This window comes from Macrobrachium nipponense, chromosome 46, assembly GCF_015104395.2.
Source record: "Macrobrachium nipponense isolate FS-2020 chromosome 46, ASM1510439v2, whole genome shotgun sequence".
In the NCBI taxonomy this organism is placed as follows: Eukaryota; Metazoa; Arthropoda; class Malacostraca; order Decapoda; family Palaemonidae; genus Macrobrachium; species Macrobrachium nipponense.
The window spans coordinates 43,273,626-43,289,369 of record NC_061106.1 but is presented as its reverse complement, the minus strand read 5'-3'; the positions used below and the strand labels follow the sequence as shown (position 1 = coordinate 43,289,369).

Here is a 15,744-nt window from a genome sequence, read left to right as displayed (position 1 = left end):
CATTCGTCCAAACTCCTCAATTATTTTGGAAGTCATTCAAAATATTCTTTGTGTAATGATTTACCAGTTATACGTGTTCTTGTTCTTAATCATTAAAAATAACACAATCTAAATAAATTGTCTCACATTTATCATTCTTCATAAACTTAATGAATATGAAGGTTGCAATACGTTGCATGATCAGATTCGAACACTGACTCTTACGGAAATGTTACATCGTGATTGTAGACACGCTTCTGCTACGACTTGTTTCCCTTGCCGTGGTCTGTGCCGTACCGCTAACTTGCTGTTATATATTCTTCGGTAATTACGGCTTTGCGAAGGCAAGTTAGTGTGATATAAGTTATAACGTCTTTATTGTGAGTAATTATAGACGATGTTGAGGGAGGGGTTAATTTAAGAGTCGTAATGTCAGCCCAATAAGTTAGGTTAGTTCTCGCCATAGGCAAATGACTTGCTTTTCTTCAACACTAGGTACCTATATTACCTAGGACATGAAATTTTAAATGATTATTACTACCTAAGTAATTATTTGACTGAATTGTCGTATAAATTAATGGGGGTGCGAATGCAGAGTGAGGGAAAATGACAAACTGATTTGCCGTACCTAACCTACCTGGACGAGGGTGAGAAGACCCTCACTCTGCATTCTACTACCCGTAATGGTAAATGCTCTGGTATATTTGTAAGCAACATTTCCCCATACTTTTTAGTGTTGCTATCAAAGGATTTAGGTAGTGTTTATTGTTGGTCAATTGTTAGGCTAGGTAGTATTAACCTCGATGATAGCTACGTATCTACCCAACTTGGTCGGGGGACCCTTTGGGAAAGCGGGTTTTGGGTTAGGGGCAATGGTGGGAGAACTGGAGTTATTAGTAACCTCGTACCCTTTGGGAGGGCAGGTTTTGGGTTGGGGAAAATGATTGGAGAACTGGAGTTACCTATTAACCTTGATGATAATTACCCAAAATGGTTGGGGGATCTTTTGGGAAAGCGGGTTTGGGTTGGGGGACAACATTGGGAGAACCGGAGTGTCTGTTGTTGTTACGGAATGATTCCACTCATGCGATGCCTACCCAGTCATCTGGGAGCCACACAATTAAGCTCATTTAAACTCTGGAAACTTACTTCGGCTTCAACTTTGCCAACACCCAACATGGCTGCTATCATCTGTTCCATACTCACATTTATTTCCTCCACTCTTTGCTTCAAGCTCTCCAAAAGTTCACCACTTACACTCTCCTGTTCATCTAACATTTTCACACTTACACTCACTACCACATTCACTCTTTCAACACTTTCAGTCAAAGGATATTCACACACACTATACATATCGCCTTCTTCACAACTTGGTGTTGGTTCCAGTTCAAAATGTGCTTCCACCTCAAGCTCGCTTTACTTTACTTCCAATCTCACTTCTGTAAACTGATAAAAAGGTTTCTTCTACCATGATCCTCTTATCAGTAAAGACTAGGCTGTGTAGAGAGTTAATGGAGTCATCCTTCTCCATCTCAAGCACATAAGCTAACACTTCAGAGCAGGTAATGAAACCATTGAAAATTCCACGAGACAACCCCTCCCTTATAACAAGGAACTCTCCCTATAAAAGACAATGTTTGTATTCTCATTAGAACTAGTCTGGTTTTTAGGCAAATTTAATTTCTCACAGTTTTATAAACCGAAATTGTTTATCATAATCCCATCTCTAACCATTCTTAAATGATTTTCTGTAGCTGAAGGAAAAGTAAGGGTACAACCAGGTGCATTGGTGGGTCTCCCCATCACTCACTAACTCCCTTGTTACTAGGTTTCATTGATTGTGACTGCTTGTTCCAAGGATAATCCCATATAAAAGATTCAGGTTTGTTTAATATGTATAGTTTTCTTTTAAGAAAAATGATATTGTTATGATACAATAAAGTTTCATACATACTTACCTGGCAGATATATACATAGCTAAGACTCCGTCGTCCCCGACAGAAATTCAAATTTCGCGGCACACGCTGCAGGTAGGTCAGGTGATCTACCGTCCTGCCCTGGGTGGCAGGATTAGGAACCATTCCTGTTTTTCTATCATATTTTTTCTCTTCCACCTGTCTCCTTGCAGGAGGCTGGGTGGGCCCTAATCGTATATATCTGCCAGGTAAGTATGTATGAAACTTTATTGTATCATAACAATATCATTGTTTTCAGTACAATCAACTTACCTGTCAGATATATACATAGCTGATTGGCACCCTTCGGTGGAGGGTAAGAGACAGCTACTATATGGAATAGACAGGTAAACAACATATGTTGTAGGTATAAATAAAACCTTGGTTCCTACCTGATAGGTGGTAGACTTCGTGGGTGTTTGCCCAGTAGTCTGCATCACCTCAAGAAACTTTAGCGAGATATGTGATCTATGGCCAAGAGTTCTTGTGGGTCTGCCGAAGGGGTCTTATCCACTTACTCGGCAGAGCCTGAAAGGACTTTGTCAATGGGTGCTGATCCACTTATATGACAATACACCTTATGAAGGAGCGCAACACCGATCCCGATCACCTGAGCCTAACAAAACGAGCGGGTTCGCGCTCAAATTGGAAAGAGTTATCCCCACACTCCTTTCAAAAACCCCAATAATTTCACTAAGTTAAAAAACTTTAACTCAAAGTTAAGGATCAGTGTCGGCTCCTTATCCCAGTAACGTATCCGCAGAAACGTATAAACCAAAAGAGAAGGATCTCTCGTAGGTTAACTTGACATCCTTTGTGTAATGAGAAGTCAACACAGAGTTGCCTCTACCGTACAACAGCTAATATGTCTTATATGACATATTGTTATGTAAAGAACAAGAATTTGCAAAAGCGCGCACTTCCTGCGCTTTTAATTCTCAGCTGTTTGAAGGAATCAAGTCACTAATGAAGTGCTTTAGGAGATCTCCATGTTTCAAAGAAGACCAGGGCTTTCTTGAAATGGATCTCACCCGACTGAAGCCTGAAGCCTGGCAGGAACCTCGCGCCTGGCTGGTGCTTCGCTCTTGGTTGGCGCCTAGCGCTTGTCTGGTACCTTTCGCTTGACTGGCGCCTCGCATCTGGATGACGCTTCGCGTCTTAGTTGGAGATTCGCGCCTAGAGCCTGGCTTGCGCCTGGCTGGCTGCTCGTGCCTGGCTGGCGCTTTGTGCTTGCCCTGGCGCCTGCCTGGAGCTTTCGCGCCTGGCTGGCGCCTTGCGCCTGGCTGGCGTCTAGCTCCTGGTTGGAGGTGGCGCTTGCGCCTGCCTGGAGCTTCGCGGCTGGCTGGCACCTCGCGCCAGGTTGGCGCTTTGTGCCTGCCTGGCGCCTCGCGCCTGGCTGGCGTCTCGCGCCAGGTTGGCGCTTTGTGCCTGCCTGGCGCCTTGCGCCTGCCTGGAGCTTCTCGCCTGGCTGGCGTCTCGCGCCCGGTTGGAGTGGCGCCTTGCGCCTGCCTGGAGCTTAGCCGCTGGCTGGTACCTCGCGCCGCCTGGCCTTCGGCCTCGCGCCTGCCTGGCGCTCTCGCCGCCTGGGTGGCCCTCTCCTCCCCACTTGCCGGAGCTTCGAGCTTGGTAGTCTCTCGAGGATGTCTGGCAATGTCCACATCGGACACTCTTATCTGTCCTATATGTTCGCATCTAGCACATCTGTGTCAGGTTGTAGGCCCGGTCTTTCTCCTCATCAGACAATGACAGTGTTCTTGGGGCTGTCTGCAGGTTTCTTCTTCCTTACTGACTGTGTCAGAGGTCTTGAGTCGCCTTCTCAGTTAATGAACGAGAAATGTCCTTCACTACTGAGAAGGGAACAAAAAGTCAGACAAAGGCGAGTACAGAAGCGCTGCCCTCTGAGCGTGGGAGACCGCTTTGGTTAAAAAGACACTATATACTGTCCTCTTTTTAAGAAGACCTGCTCCAAACAAAGAGGAGATCTCAACCGAGCCATCCTGAACCGCTTTGTCTATACAAGACCAAATACACAGAAGGACTTCTGGTTCGAGTCCTTCAGAATCATGGGCTTTCTTGGACATCACCCCAAGGGACCAATCTAAGAAGTTTAAAACTTCCAATACCTGGAAGAGTCCCTTGAGGAGATGGTCCAGTTCTGAAATGCCCAAAGTTATACGGGCAGAGTTCAAACCTTGTCTACGTGAAGCGTCAACTAAGGTCGAAAAGTCCGCTTCTGACGTAGACGGAAGAGAAATACCCATATTCTCTCCCGTCTGATATCAAATGCCTCTTTTACCAGCTAGTCTCGCTGGAGGCATGCAGAAGACCGTTCTAACTAACTCCTTCTTCAACTTCATCCAAGAGTCTAAAGACTGAAGAGCCCTCTTCATCGAAATGGCGGGCTTCATTCTAAGAAAAAACGAAGATTCTTCGTCTTTGCACTCGAGAAAAGAGAGCGCGGAGAAGGAGGAGAGGCAGGAGTCAAGTCGTCTCCATACTCCTCTAGAAGCAAGGCTGTCAAAACATTATAGTTCGACAGTCCTTCTCTTCCTTGATACTCCTCCTCCGAGTTTACTTCTAACTCGGGGTCTAGATGAGTCTCCGCTGCTAATTCAGTACGTCTTTCCTCTGGAGGAGACAAACTCCTAATAGGAGAGGGGCTAAGGGAATGATATTCCTTCCTCTTCCCCGCTTTAATAGTCCTGGAAGGCGCCAACAGCCCAGGCTTCTCTCCATAAATGGATGACGCTTCCCGCTTGGAAGACGCTTCTAGTCAGCCAAGCGTCCTGGCTGACGCCTCCCGTTTGTGTGGCTGCTGACGTCTGGATGACGCCTCGCGCCTGGAAGACGCTTCGCTCTCAAAAGGCGTCCTAACTGGCGCCAAAATTTTGGTTGGAGCCTCGCGTCTAAAAGCAGTTTTAAATGACTATTCATGTCTTGACGACGTCTCACGTCTCTCTGGCGTTACGTGTCTTCCGTAAGATTCTCCCGATCTCGCTCTCGAAACCGAAGCCTCTGTGATATGTTTGGAAGCTTCACGTCTGCATGACGCCTCTCGCTTCGCAGGGGAGAGAGGACGAGACTTCTTGATTGGAAGCGCAACGTCCTTCCTACGAGGCGCTAACACTCCCACCAAAGAGGCCAGTTGCTCTTGTACTGGCAAGATAATCTTCCTTGAAGCTTTTCCCACGCCATCTTCAATCGGGGGAGAAGTAGGAAAAGGAAGCAGTCTATAGGAAGCCTGTTCGTCTTCTCACAACTCTTTCCAATAAATGTTAAACATGTTAACAGTTATTATCGTCGATCGAGAAGGATCTCTTTGTTAACGCGAATAGGAGCGAAAAAAGAGATTCTCGATGCTCTATGCGATATGAGAGTGTCGTGGAACTGGCCTAAGTGAATAAATGGGTAACGAAATCAGGAACGAATCTTGCCGTTACCGAGCTTGGTGTCCGAGAGTCTACTGGACTCCTAGGTTAATAACTCGCTAAAACGAGAAAATCTTGGATGGTGCTCTTGGCTCACTGCGCCAGGCTGGCGCTTCTAGCGCAAATTTTGCGCCAGGCTGGCGCTTCTGGAGCATTGCGCCAGGTGGTACTTCTGGCGCGTTGTGCCAGACTGGCGCTTTCTTCTAATTCTTTCACATGTTAATTCCGTTCTTAGTAGGAAAAAACTTTATATACGTAGTATAGTCCATTCAGGGAAACAAGTTCTGCCCCAAAGAGAATGTTTCCCATCCGACTCATCCATCTTCTTCTGAGCAGGTACTCTAATAAGCTATGCTTTCGTAAGCCTGAGAGCATTACATAATATAATGTTCTGCTGCGATAGAATCCTTTAATAATGTTACCTACGGTAAACCGCATTGAAAGGTTGTACTATCTCTCTTATTGAAAGCTTCTTAGCAAAAGGCATACAATATTTATTTATATTAGCTTAACTATCCCCTCAATCCGAGGTTAAGACCGCGATTGTAGGGGAAGAGATACGGAAAGAGATTCCATCCCGCAGGAGAGAGAGATTCGCCCGACCGCTCATGACTGACACCTACATGGTACTGACAGTAACTGGCATAGGCGTACTGCGTTGGTCTCAGGCTCTCAGCGAAAGCAGTCCCCGCTTACTCTTCCAGAGTTGCCAGCTACTCCAATTAATAAAGGAATTTAATAAAATTATTATCGAACTTCAGGAAGTTCTTATTAAAGCATATTTAAGCGAAACAAGACTTCGATAAATCTAGAAGCTAAGTAGGTGTAGTCTTAACAATCCCTTTAAGCGTAGTCCTTCCTAGGAAAGACGTAGAAGGATACTTGTAATTGAGTTGCACAGAAAAGAAGTAACTACGGTATGTGTGATGAATTGACCGTATCGTATTCTCATACAGCAGAAACTCTACTACCTTCTACTATCTTCGTTCTTTTTGTTAATAGAACGATAGAAAGAGTACATATACATATATATATATATATACTATATATATATATATATATATATCTATATATATTTATATATATAGAATATATATATAATACATATCATACATACACATACACATATATATATCCTTAAGGAACGAAGTTAATCAAGGAACTCTTTAAATCTTCGTGATTTCTTCATAAATCGCGGAAGAGACAGAATTCCTGTTCATCACTAGGGTTTACGGAAGGAAGTAGATATTTTCTATCCGCCATCATACCCAAACATCGATGAGATCTTATAAGAAAAACTCCCAAAGCTCTTGCCTCCTCAAAACGAGGGAAGAGCATGGATGAAGGAGAGAGTCCGCATTGAGAGGAACTGCCTAACAAAGGAGTCTTCTGAATAATGAAAAGGGGCTTCTCTTAGTATCAGAATCCTTCTGACAAAAGCAACGGCCGCCTGTGCGACATCTTGCACATTTGCCAGGGGAAAGTTGTTCAAGTTAAAAATTCAAAGAGGAGTCTCGCGACTGACCTCTCTCTCTAATGAAGATTTTTGAAATCTTCTGACGCCTGGCGTCTGGATCCTTGCGCCTAGCGCCTAGCGTCTGGATAGTTCCGCGCGCCTGGAATGTTCCGCACGCTAGAAAGGAGACTCGCTCCTGGAACGTTCCGCTTGCGTGGAAGGTCCCGTGCGCCCTAATAGATCCGAGCGCCTCTAGTCTTGTTATACGAGCCTCTTGCCAGAAACGTTCAATGGAAGCATCCTTCTATTGCCATTCTACTATAAGGCTCCTTAGTTAAGCCGTCTGTTTTCTCTTTGAAGGCGCCTTGCGCCAAGAAAAAGTTCTGGAACGCGGCTCGCACTCAGTTGCTGGAACGCGGCTCGCGTTTATCTGTATGAACGAGGCTCGCGCTAGTCTGTTGGAACGCGGCTCGCGCTAGTCTGTTGGAACGCGGCTCGCTGTTGGCTGTTGGAACGCGGCTCGCGCTAGTCTGTTGGAACGCGGCTCGCTGCTGGCTGTTGGAACGTGGCTCGCGCTAGCTTGCTGGCTGGCTCTCAGCCTCTCGCTCAGTGAGTCAGTGTTCTCTTATTCAGAGAACGAGCCAGATCGTCCGAACTTCTAACATGTACATTCTTCGTCTTTTCGGATGGAAGATGAAGAAACGGAAGAACAGACGCACTTTTTAAAGGCTGCCTTTGCAATGGCTATCCCTGGCAGTCTGGGACGTTTTACAGATCCTGCCGAGGGAACGCCCGATCGGTGGGGATTCTCCATAACCTCCGTAAGGCTTTCGACTTTCCTTCTCCTCTGGGCTTGTGAGTTTGGAAGAGGTCTAGGCCTGAGAGCGAGACAGAGCCGATCGAACGCACCCCCTACTAATTAGGACGCCTTTCCAATGGCGAACTTGGCAGTCTGGGACGTTCTAACAGATCCTGCCGAGGGGACGCTGATCGGTGGGGATTCTCCATAACCTCCTAAGGCTTTCGACTTTCCTTCTCCTCTGGGTATGTGAGCTTGGAAGAGGTCTAGGCCTGGGAGCGAAACAGAGCCGAACAGAACGCACCCTCCACTGCACTAACAGTAAAAACACTTCTTACCTTTCAATAGCTCGTATTTTGAGCTACATTCCTTTGTCTTCAAATTGCAATATGAATTTGAAGATTCTGTGAAGTAAGAAGGAGATGAGGATACCACCACCTACTAGTAATGTTAATGCTCTAACTGCTCGTTAGTACGAGAGCTATATAAACTTCTAAAGGAAGCGTAACTATTCTTTCCTTACATCGTCAAGAAGGAAGTTTAGCTCAATCAATTCTAACATTTACTACACGTTATTATGAATAAATATTAAAATTTTCCTTCTTGCAAACTATGTGATTGTCTACCGAAAAGTTCGGTAGTTACACGTAAACCATTCTTCGAAATTTTCGAAGCCAAAGTTATCAAAACAAATTAATATGCGTATGGTATGCCGAACCAAAGATCCAGTACTTCCCTGCAAAAGATAGCCCAGAAGATCGATGGCGATGAAATCCAAAAATCAAGTCAGGAGGAACTGCAAACGTTGTTTACATTCCAAGCGACAGAAAAAATATGCTAGAAAACAGGAATGGTTCCTAATCCTGCCACCCAGGGCAGGACGGTAGATCACCTGACCTACCTGCAGCGTGTGCCGCGAAATTTGAATTTCTGTCGGGGACGACGGAGTCTTAGCTATGTATATATCTGACAGGTAAGTTGATTGTATGAAACTGCATTTTTATTTTAAAGTATACATCATTGCCTTACATTAAGAAAAAAAATGAACCCTAAACTGTAATTGGTGGCAGATTTATGTCTATTTCATAGTTAAGCAAACTCGTGGTGGAATAGAGTGCTATCTTCATTCATGAATTGTCTGACACTTTAGTCAAAATCAATTGTTGTTGTTATGATTATTTAGCATCTAAAAAAAGTGCAATTAGATTGATGTTTTTCATATGTTACAGGAGGCAACATGGCTGGCCTAGATATGTCATCAATGAGTGAAGAAATTCAAGCAGAAGTTCAAGTGAAGCAATTCAGAGATTTTTTAGTTCAATATAATAAATTGAGTGAAAATTGCTTTAATGATTGCGTATGGGACTTCACATCTAGGAGTATTAGAAATAATGAGGAAGACTGTGTACGAAATTGTGTTGAAAAATATACAAAGGTAACGTATGAATTATTATCTAATTAAGTATATCCATGATCTTATTGTTTTATGTCCAAAAGTATGTACTTTCTTTGGTCAAGGACATTTTAAACCATGGTCTTCATATTGCTGTTTTTACTGAATTCAGTTGACAAAGATGCTCTTTTAAAATTAGGCAACTGAAAGTTGAGTGAATGGTAAGCTGAAGAACTTATTCTTCATGAAAAACCATCTTTAACTCCCCACCCCAGTTAGTTTAGGATGATTTTTAAAGGTTGTTAGTAAGAATCCTTGAATCATGACCATCAGGAATATGATCTTTTCACCATTTTTATGGAATGGCTACTAACTACTTCTGTAGAGTATTAATGGTTTATTGTAAGGTTATTTCCTGTGTTGGTCCATGCCTAAGAACTAACTCCAGAGATGTTGGGTCAGTTTCTTAAAAGTTCATGACCGGTAACAGAATGATAAATTTATGCTTCCTTTTGTTAGGATAGATATGATACTTCGGTTAGCAGAGAGAAAAAGTTCTGCAGTTAGGCTAGGTATTAATTAAACAACGATTTTAATCCAAGTCAGGCATAAGTATAACAGGACGAGTATGAATTTCGAATTTGCAGTAACTGTTGGATTATACATTTTTTTCTAATATTTCTTTCTATTTTTCTTTGCAAAAATAAATTATAACTAATATACTATCAAGATTTTATTAGCCATTTTCCAGCTTTGCTTTAGGTTATTCCTAATGTAAAAATCATCAGGTTTGTGCAGATAGGAAAAATACAATTTACTTTTAAAAAATTGTCATTTTACAACACCATGTGGGACCTCTTTTACAAGGCAATCCTAAATTTTACCAAGTTATACATGTCTGTGTAAATTTATAATTACAGCTCACATATCATAAAGATAGAATCTAAGATCTAAAATCAGTAACAGAGTCTGAGTACATTTGTTGTAAAATATATACGTAAATCTACTGAGATCATAGGTGCAGTATGTAACTTTTTTGGATTATGTACACATATTTTGTCTATTTCTTTGCAAAATTAGGTATAACTGACATACCATCATAAAAGATAAGAACTAAAACCAACAGCAACCCTGGGTATATTTATGAGCAAATATATGAAAGGACGTCATGCATTAGAGAGGGAGACAGTACATTACCCATTGAAGTCAAGTACACAACTAAACTATGAGTCACCTAGAAGCAGCGAGCTGAGCCAGTCTAAAAGTTGCCATTAGTAAATTAAGGGCTATTGATGTAATGGAACCTCTTTCCTGCTCAATTTCTCCAAATCAATGGAACGTAATATTGATACTCGCCAGGAGGTAATCCATCAACTATTCAAAACCTATTATTGTTAGGCCCCGTCCACACGGCTGAGCTTTGCTCGACGAACTTTGTTCGATGTGACGTCAGAAGCGGAGAAACTCCAGTAAAGTTCTGACTTTTCCAGCTGTTTCTCTGCTTTTGACGTCACATCGGACAAAGTTCGTCGACCAAAGCTCGACCGTGTGGACGGGGCCTTACTTGTGTAAGGGTATCCATCCATTATAAGATATTGAAGCCTTGAGTCCCCAGTGCGCAGCTCTTAACAAATCTACATAATAACTAGTAAATTATCAGTGGCTGCTGTGAAGTAGCATGTTCTTTGAACAATTTTATCCAAAGGCTTTGATTTATTTTTACCCATGTATTTACTATTAGACTAAAGGCAGAATTCCAAGTGTTCAGTCATGAACTGCAAATGAATATTGTATTGTAATACGTAAATGCATGATAATTTCTATGATACCCACTTACATGCTCATCTTTCACAGGTAACACAACGAATATCAGAGAGGTTCCAAGAGATCCAGTTAATTTCCAATGAAAATGCATTAGCAGCATCGCAAAAACTGGGGAAGATGCCTGCAATTTAAATTAATTATTTTTAAGTACACAATTGTTTTGTATATGCTTAGGATTTTGTAGTGGTATCTCTTGTTTAATTTAATTTTTTTTAATATATCTCGTCACACAGAATATATACAGTTTGTTTGTGCTTAAAAACAAAAGTTGAAATTTTCAGAATTTAGCATGTTTACCAAAACTTTAAGAAAATTTTCATCAAAATTAAATGTAATTAGATGATATCTATAAAGACTTCCATCATAGATAACTTGAAATATGAAAAGTGCAGACCCTTTGCATGTTAAATAGTAATTCCATTACAATAGTTTTTGTATTTAAGGGAAAGTACTTTGTGATAAATGTTATAATATTAATGAGGACAAAAATATTCTTAAAATGATTGATTGAAAAAGTTTGGAGAATTGTAATTTGTGTTGTTAGTGTCTTTACTTTCATGTGTAAATAATGTACATGATTTCTAGTTCTTGTTTTGTAAGAATAAAGATTTTAGGTAATATCTGATATTGCTTTTAGTTATGGTAAGATGGTTCAACAGTCTAAAGGTTTTCCAGTTAAAAATAATACAGGTATAAAATGCATAGACATTTCATGTTACAGTCCTAATCAGCAGGTCAAAACCACCATGACCATGCTCTCCAAGGCAGTCAAAGAAAGACTTGACGCGTCATGAGCTTCCTTTCTGGTCGGTGACCAGTTTCCACCTCATATATGCATTAGTTGCCTGATGCCACAGATTCCTTGCTTTACAATCTTTGATTGTTTTTAACCGGCTTCCAGCTGGCACAAGAAGATTATCCTATTGTTAAGATAGAGGGTTTGTTAGCTATGAAAAATACAAGTTGATTGAAAATTAGCCATTTTTGGTTAATGCCATTACTTTTCTTTAAGATGGCTCTATTATGCAGATATTAGGTCCTAAAGTGTACATGCTTTCAAGTGATGGACATCTGGGGATTTCTCTACATGCAATAAGACTCAAAGGTGTAAGCTTTTCTCTCACTGCAGACTTACTTTTACAGTGTCAGGAAAATTAAACAATTTTTGTGCAGTTATATTATTGTACAAACACCATTTATTGCAATTTTCCATAAGTCCTAGTTACTAATTAAAATCAAAATTGTAAATAAAGTATATAAAAACATTGAAAATCAGTATAAAAATACCAAGCATCATCCATTTATTGATAGTCCATTGTGATTCTGCAACCTCGGCTTCAACATGTTTTCTGTTCTTCTTTTTGTGTTTCCTACCCTCATTAAGTTTCTCTAAGCTTTCTAATTCTTTTCTTTTAAGTTCTTCTTCCTCTCTTCTCTTTTCTTCTTCTAATGCCTGCAAAAGTAAATTTATGTCAATATGATTAGTTTTTTAATCATTCATCTTAGTTGAAAATCATATAGAACAAGTTTACTGTTCTCATATAGTCTTTATGAAAGGATTGTCGACACTGTTGTACCTATAATCAACTACATGTAATGTATTAGGGCATTATGTATTGTACATTTTCATACAAAGATAAAAAACCATTGCCTTACCTAAAGATGTTACTGTAACTTTGGTACTTGGAAGGGAAGTGAGGTACAGAAATTTATGCAAGTGTGTGTTCTTGCAGGGACAAAGAGTGTACTAATGATTACCCAAAGAGTATACTAATGATTACCCCTGTCTTGAATGAGTTGCATGGCCTTCTTCCCCTTGGGAACATCATAGGAGGAGGAGGAAGGCTAACAAGGATGCTTGGTCAGGTGCTATGCCAAGTCCGAGAACATCTGTATTCCCCCCTCCCCCATGACCACCGACCCCTTCCTACCTCTCCCAGTGCTTCTTCAGAGAAGACCAATCCACAGTTTGTGAAGTCGTTAATCTGTATTCCCTCCCCCCCCCCCCCCCCCCCCCCCCCCCCCCACACCCCTTCCTTCCTCTCCCCAGGCTTCTTCAGAGAAGACCAAGCCACGGTTTGTGAAGTTGTCAACGTTCTTCACCAGACGAGGACGAAGTGAAGCAGCTACAATTTCTACAGCAGCACATTAGTCCTTGTTCTAATAGTCCAAAATGCAATCCACTCGGCTCCCCTTCTATACCAAGGAAAGGGGGAGCTCTTAAGAGCACGACAGAGCCTTTGGCCAAACCCATTACTTATTACATTATCCACATGTAAAGGCTGCCAATCAATGGTTCCCCATCTCTGCGGAGATGGGATCAAGTCTCCAGGATTAGTTTGACATAATCCCAGTCCATAACATGCAATGGGGATTAAGGGAAGCACCGAGGAGGCCTTTGTGCACCAGTACCTGTGCTATTACTGTGGAATGAAACACGGAATGTTACAGGTTTGTGTAGGGATCTATGCAATACATACACACTGAATTCTTACCTTTATCTTTTCCAAACAAACTTCATCACATTCTACTATAATTTGACCAGATATCACCAAATGACATAAGGCATCTCTTCTTATTCTTCTGCAAGGACAACGTATGGCAACTCTCTTGCGACAGCTTGTTGGGTCACTGCAAGGGCCACTGTGACATTCTTTCATGCACCTATGGCTACAAGATATCTGAAATGACATGTCATGTATTATTAGAAAAAAGTATAAAATCAGGAAACTTAGCATTTCTTTACCACAAGAGTATTGAATCGCTGCTCATCTCCAATGAGATATCCCTAATTTGTTTTACAATTCCTAAGTCAATACAAATTACTAGCCATACGTTTTGAACCAAGAAGTGATGTCCTTTAATTCAAAACTATTACACTTAAAGTATTAACCTACTGAAAACTTGAAATAAAGCAAACATTATCCATAGAGGTAAATAATTACTATAAACTTACTGATTTGTTGCAATGGTTTTTGCAGCTGCACAAGACTTCCTTTTCATCAGTAGCAGCAGAATTTAGTGTGTGACACTCTATATACAAATTGTTGATTCCACAGTGACATTTCACTTTGACCAACTGTTTGCAGAAAGAGCATTTCCCATGATGACAGGGTTTTCCACACACGTGACTACAACCATCTGGACGAGGCTGCCAAACCAAAGGGAAGTTAAACATACAGAGTAACATATACTTTCATTCTAAATGATTACACAAGAATTTGCTCCAGAATCACTAAAAAAAGGATACTACTTTTAGCAAGATTACATCATATAAACCCTTATAGTACTTGGAAAAGTCTCAATGGTTTTGCTATACTACATGACTGATTTTTATTTTACAACAATGTTCATTATATACACGAGAAATTTTTATTTTACTCCTAACGCCAGGATTATCAACTTACCTTTGAACAAAGTTCTTCACATGGTGCACAATTTTTCCCTGCGTCCTTATCATTTACTGCTCCTTCAACGACATGACATTCACGTGCACATGTATGATTAGTACAAGCCAATAATCGCCCACACTTTCGGCCGCAAGAATGGGGGCGGATGTCACAGCAAGGCCAGTTTACTGTTTCATGGATACCAAAACAAGTTGTTGGTACTGGAACCTAGAAGCATATACCTCAAGATATAATTTGTATGTTTACACTATGTTTACTTGGCATCATATCTTAAGATTATATTAGTATAATTTATCGAACAAATCTAAAAATATTGCTTTTTAACACTGAAAACTGATAGACTGCCTAGTTATTGTTCTAAGCTCTTATAAGCTTTCCCAAAGATTTGTTCTAAAACAGTAAACTGCAGTTGGTAAAACTAACCTGACATGGAGGACAAGGCTTCTTTTGTATTTCGATACGTGGACCCTCTACTGGTTCCCAAGGACCAGCACGTTTCTTGTGGCTTACAATCTGAAGCACAAAAAATTAAGGTTAAAATCCTGTTTTGTAGTTGTTTCAGGTGAAATCAACATGAAACTTATAAGAATTACATTTCTGTGGATTTACGGAAACATTTAACCCCTTCTTTACCGGGTGGGTGAGCAGAATGTAAACATTGTGTTCGCTGCCGAACTGAATCTCTCGGTAGTGACTCGAGTTTGGAGGGGTGCCCATCGTAAATATTTGCCAAAAATACACTAATCAAGACAGGCTAATGAAATTATCAGGTATTATTAGCACTATAATAACGCATATTCTCTGTTAGTTTTATCATCCTACAGGGAAAATAAATGATTTTATGAAAAAAAATGTGAAACTCAGTGTCCCTTGTACAAGGGACACTGGTGTCGGTTGAAAAAACTACGGTCTTGAATAGAAATTCGGTCTTACAGAATGTTGGTATATTGCACCTGGAACATGCACATAAAGTATTATCAAAATAGAACAGTAAATAAGCACGTAATAACAAAAAAAAAAAAAAAAAAAAAAAAAAAAAAGAGCAAAAACTAAAGCGAAAGCCCCGCCAATAAATATGGAAATCGCAAATTTTATAGTATATCTTTCAAAAATTGGGCAATGTCATTTTCTACGTTTTCTAAGATTAGTTTCATCACAGAAAACAACTTTAGGGGCATTAGGGGTATCTAAACTAATTTTTCAAGTTTCTTGTCCTCAGAAAAAAATCGCTTTTTTGCTTTTTCTCTGGTTTGGTTTTTTATATATAAAGTTACTATAAGGCTTTATTTCTACCTTCATTTATCTGGTGTTCATATCTTTTATTTGTAAAATGTAATAAGTGAATAAATAAATAAATACAGTAAATGATGATACAACTGGTTTTTTACTTGGGTAGAAGTTATTACATGTTTACGCTTGTCTGGTTTTGTGATTTTTTGTTGAGACGCAGTTCATCTGTCACCTACACACTACTATAAGCAGTAATAATACTATTTTTTT

General features: G+C 40.6%; 2 protein-coding genes across 4 annotated transcripts in view; one reads left to right on the top strand and one right to left on the bottom strand.

Annotated features, from left to right (window-relative positions):
• Positions 1-173: 173 nt before the first annotated feature.
• On the top strand, positions 174-11,459 carry LOC135214982 (mitochondrial import inner membrane translocase subunit Tim9-like). Of its 3 annotated transcripts, XM_064249488.1 has the most exons (4): positions 228-323; positions 1,734-1,861; positions 8,847-9,052; positions 10,865-11,459. In XM_064249488.1, the coding sequence occupies exons 3-4, from the start codon at positions 8,855-8,857 to the stop codon at positions 10,964-10,966; spliced, it is 300 nt and encodes a 99-aa protein (XP_064105558.1). In that variant the 5' UTR covers positions 228-323; positions 1,734-1,861; positions 8,847-8,854; the 3' UTR covers positions 10,967-11,459. The 3 variants fall into 3 exon arrangements, with proteins under 3 accessions (XP_064105557.1, XP_064105558.1, XP_064105559.1); XM_064249487.1 differs by lacking the exon at positions 1,734-1,861 and having other exon boundaries at positions 174-323; XM_064249489.1 differs by lacking the exon at positions 1,734-1,861 and having other exon boundaries at positions 257-359.
• Positions 11,460-11,996: 537 nt separating this feature from the next.
• The window catches only part of LOC135214981 (NF-X1-type zinc finger protein NFXL1-like), a 33,174-nt gene continuing 29,426 nt past the window's right edge, over positions 11,997-15,744 (bottom strand). The window contains exons 12-16 of the mRNA XM_064249486.1: positions 14,668-14,757; positions 14,242-14,451; positions 13,791-13,985; positions 13,330-13,515; positions 11,997-12,287 (exon numbers count right to left, since the gene is read on the bottom strand). Coding sequence (XP_064105556.1) covers positions 12,060-12,287; positions 13,330-13,515; positions 13,791-13,985; positions 14,242-14,451; positions 14,668-14,757 — 909 coding nt within the window. The 3' untranslated portion in view covers positions 11,997-12,059. The remainder of the gene's footprint in view (positions 12,288-13,329; positions 13,516-13,790; positions 13,986-14,241; positions 14,452-14,667; positions 14,758-15,744) is intronic.

Coding starts and splice junctions, on each gene's coding strand:
- LOC135214982 (XM_064249487.1), top strand. CDS start 8,855: ATGGCTGGCCTAGATATGTCATCAATGAGTGAAGAAATTCAAGCAGAA. Junction 9,053..10,864: donor GTGTTGAAAAATATACAAAG/GTAACGTATGAA, acceptor CATCTTTCACAG/GTAACACAACGAATATCAGA.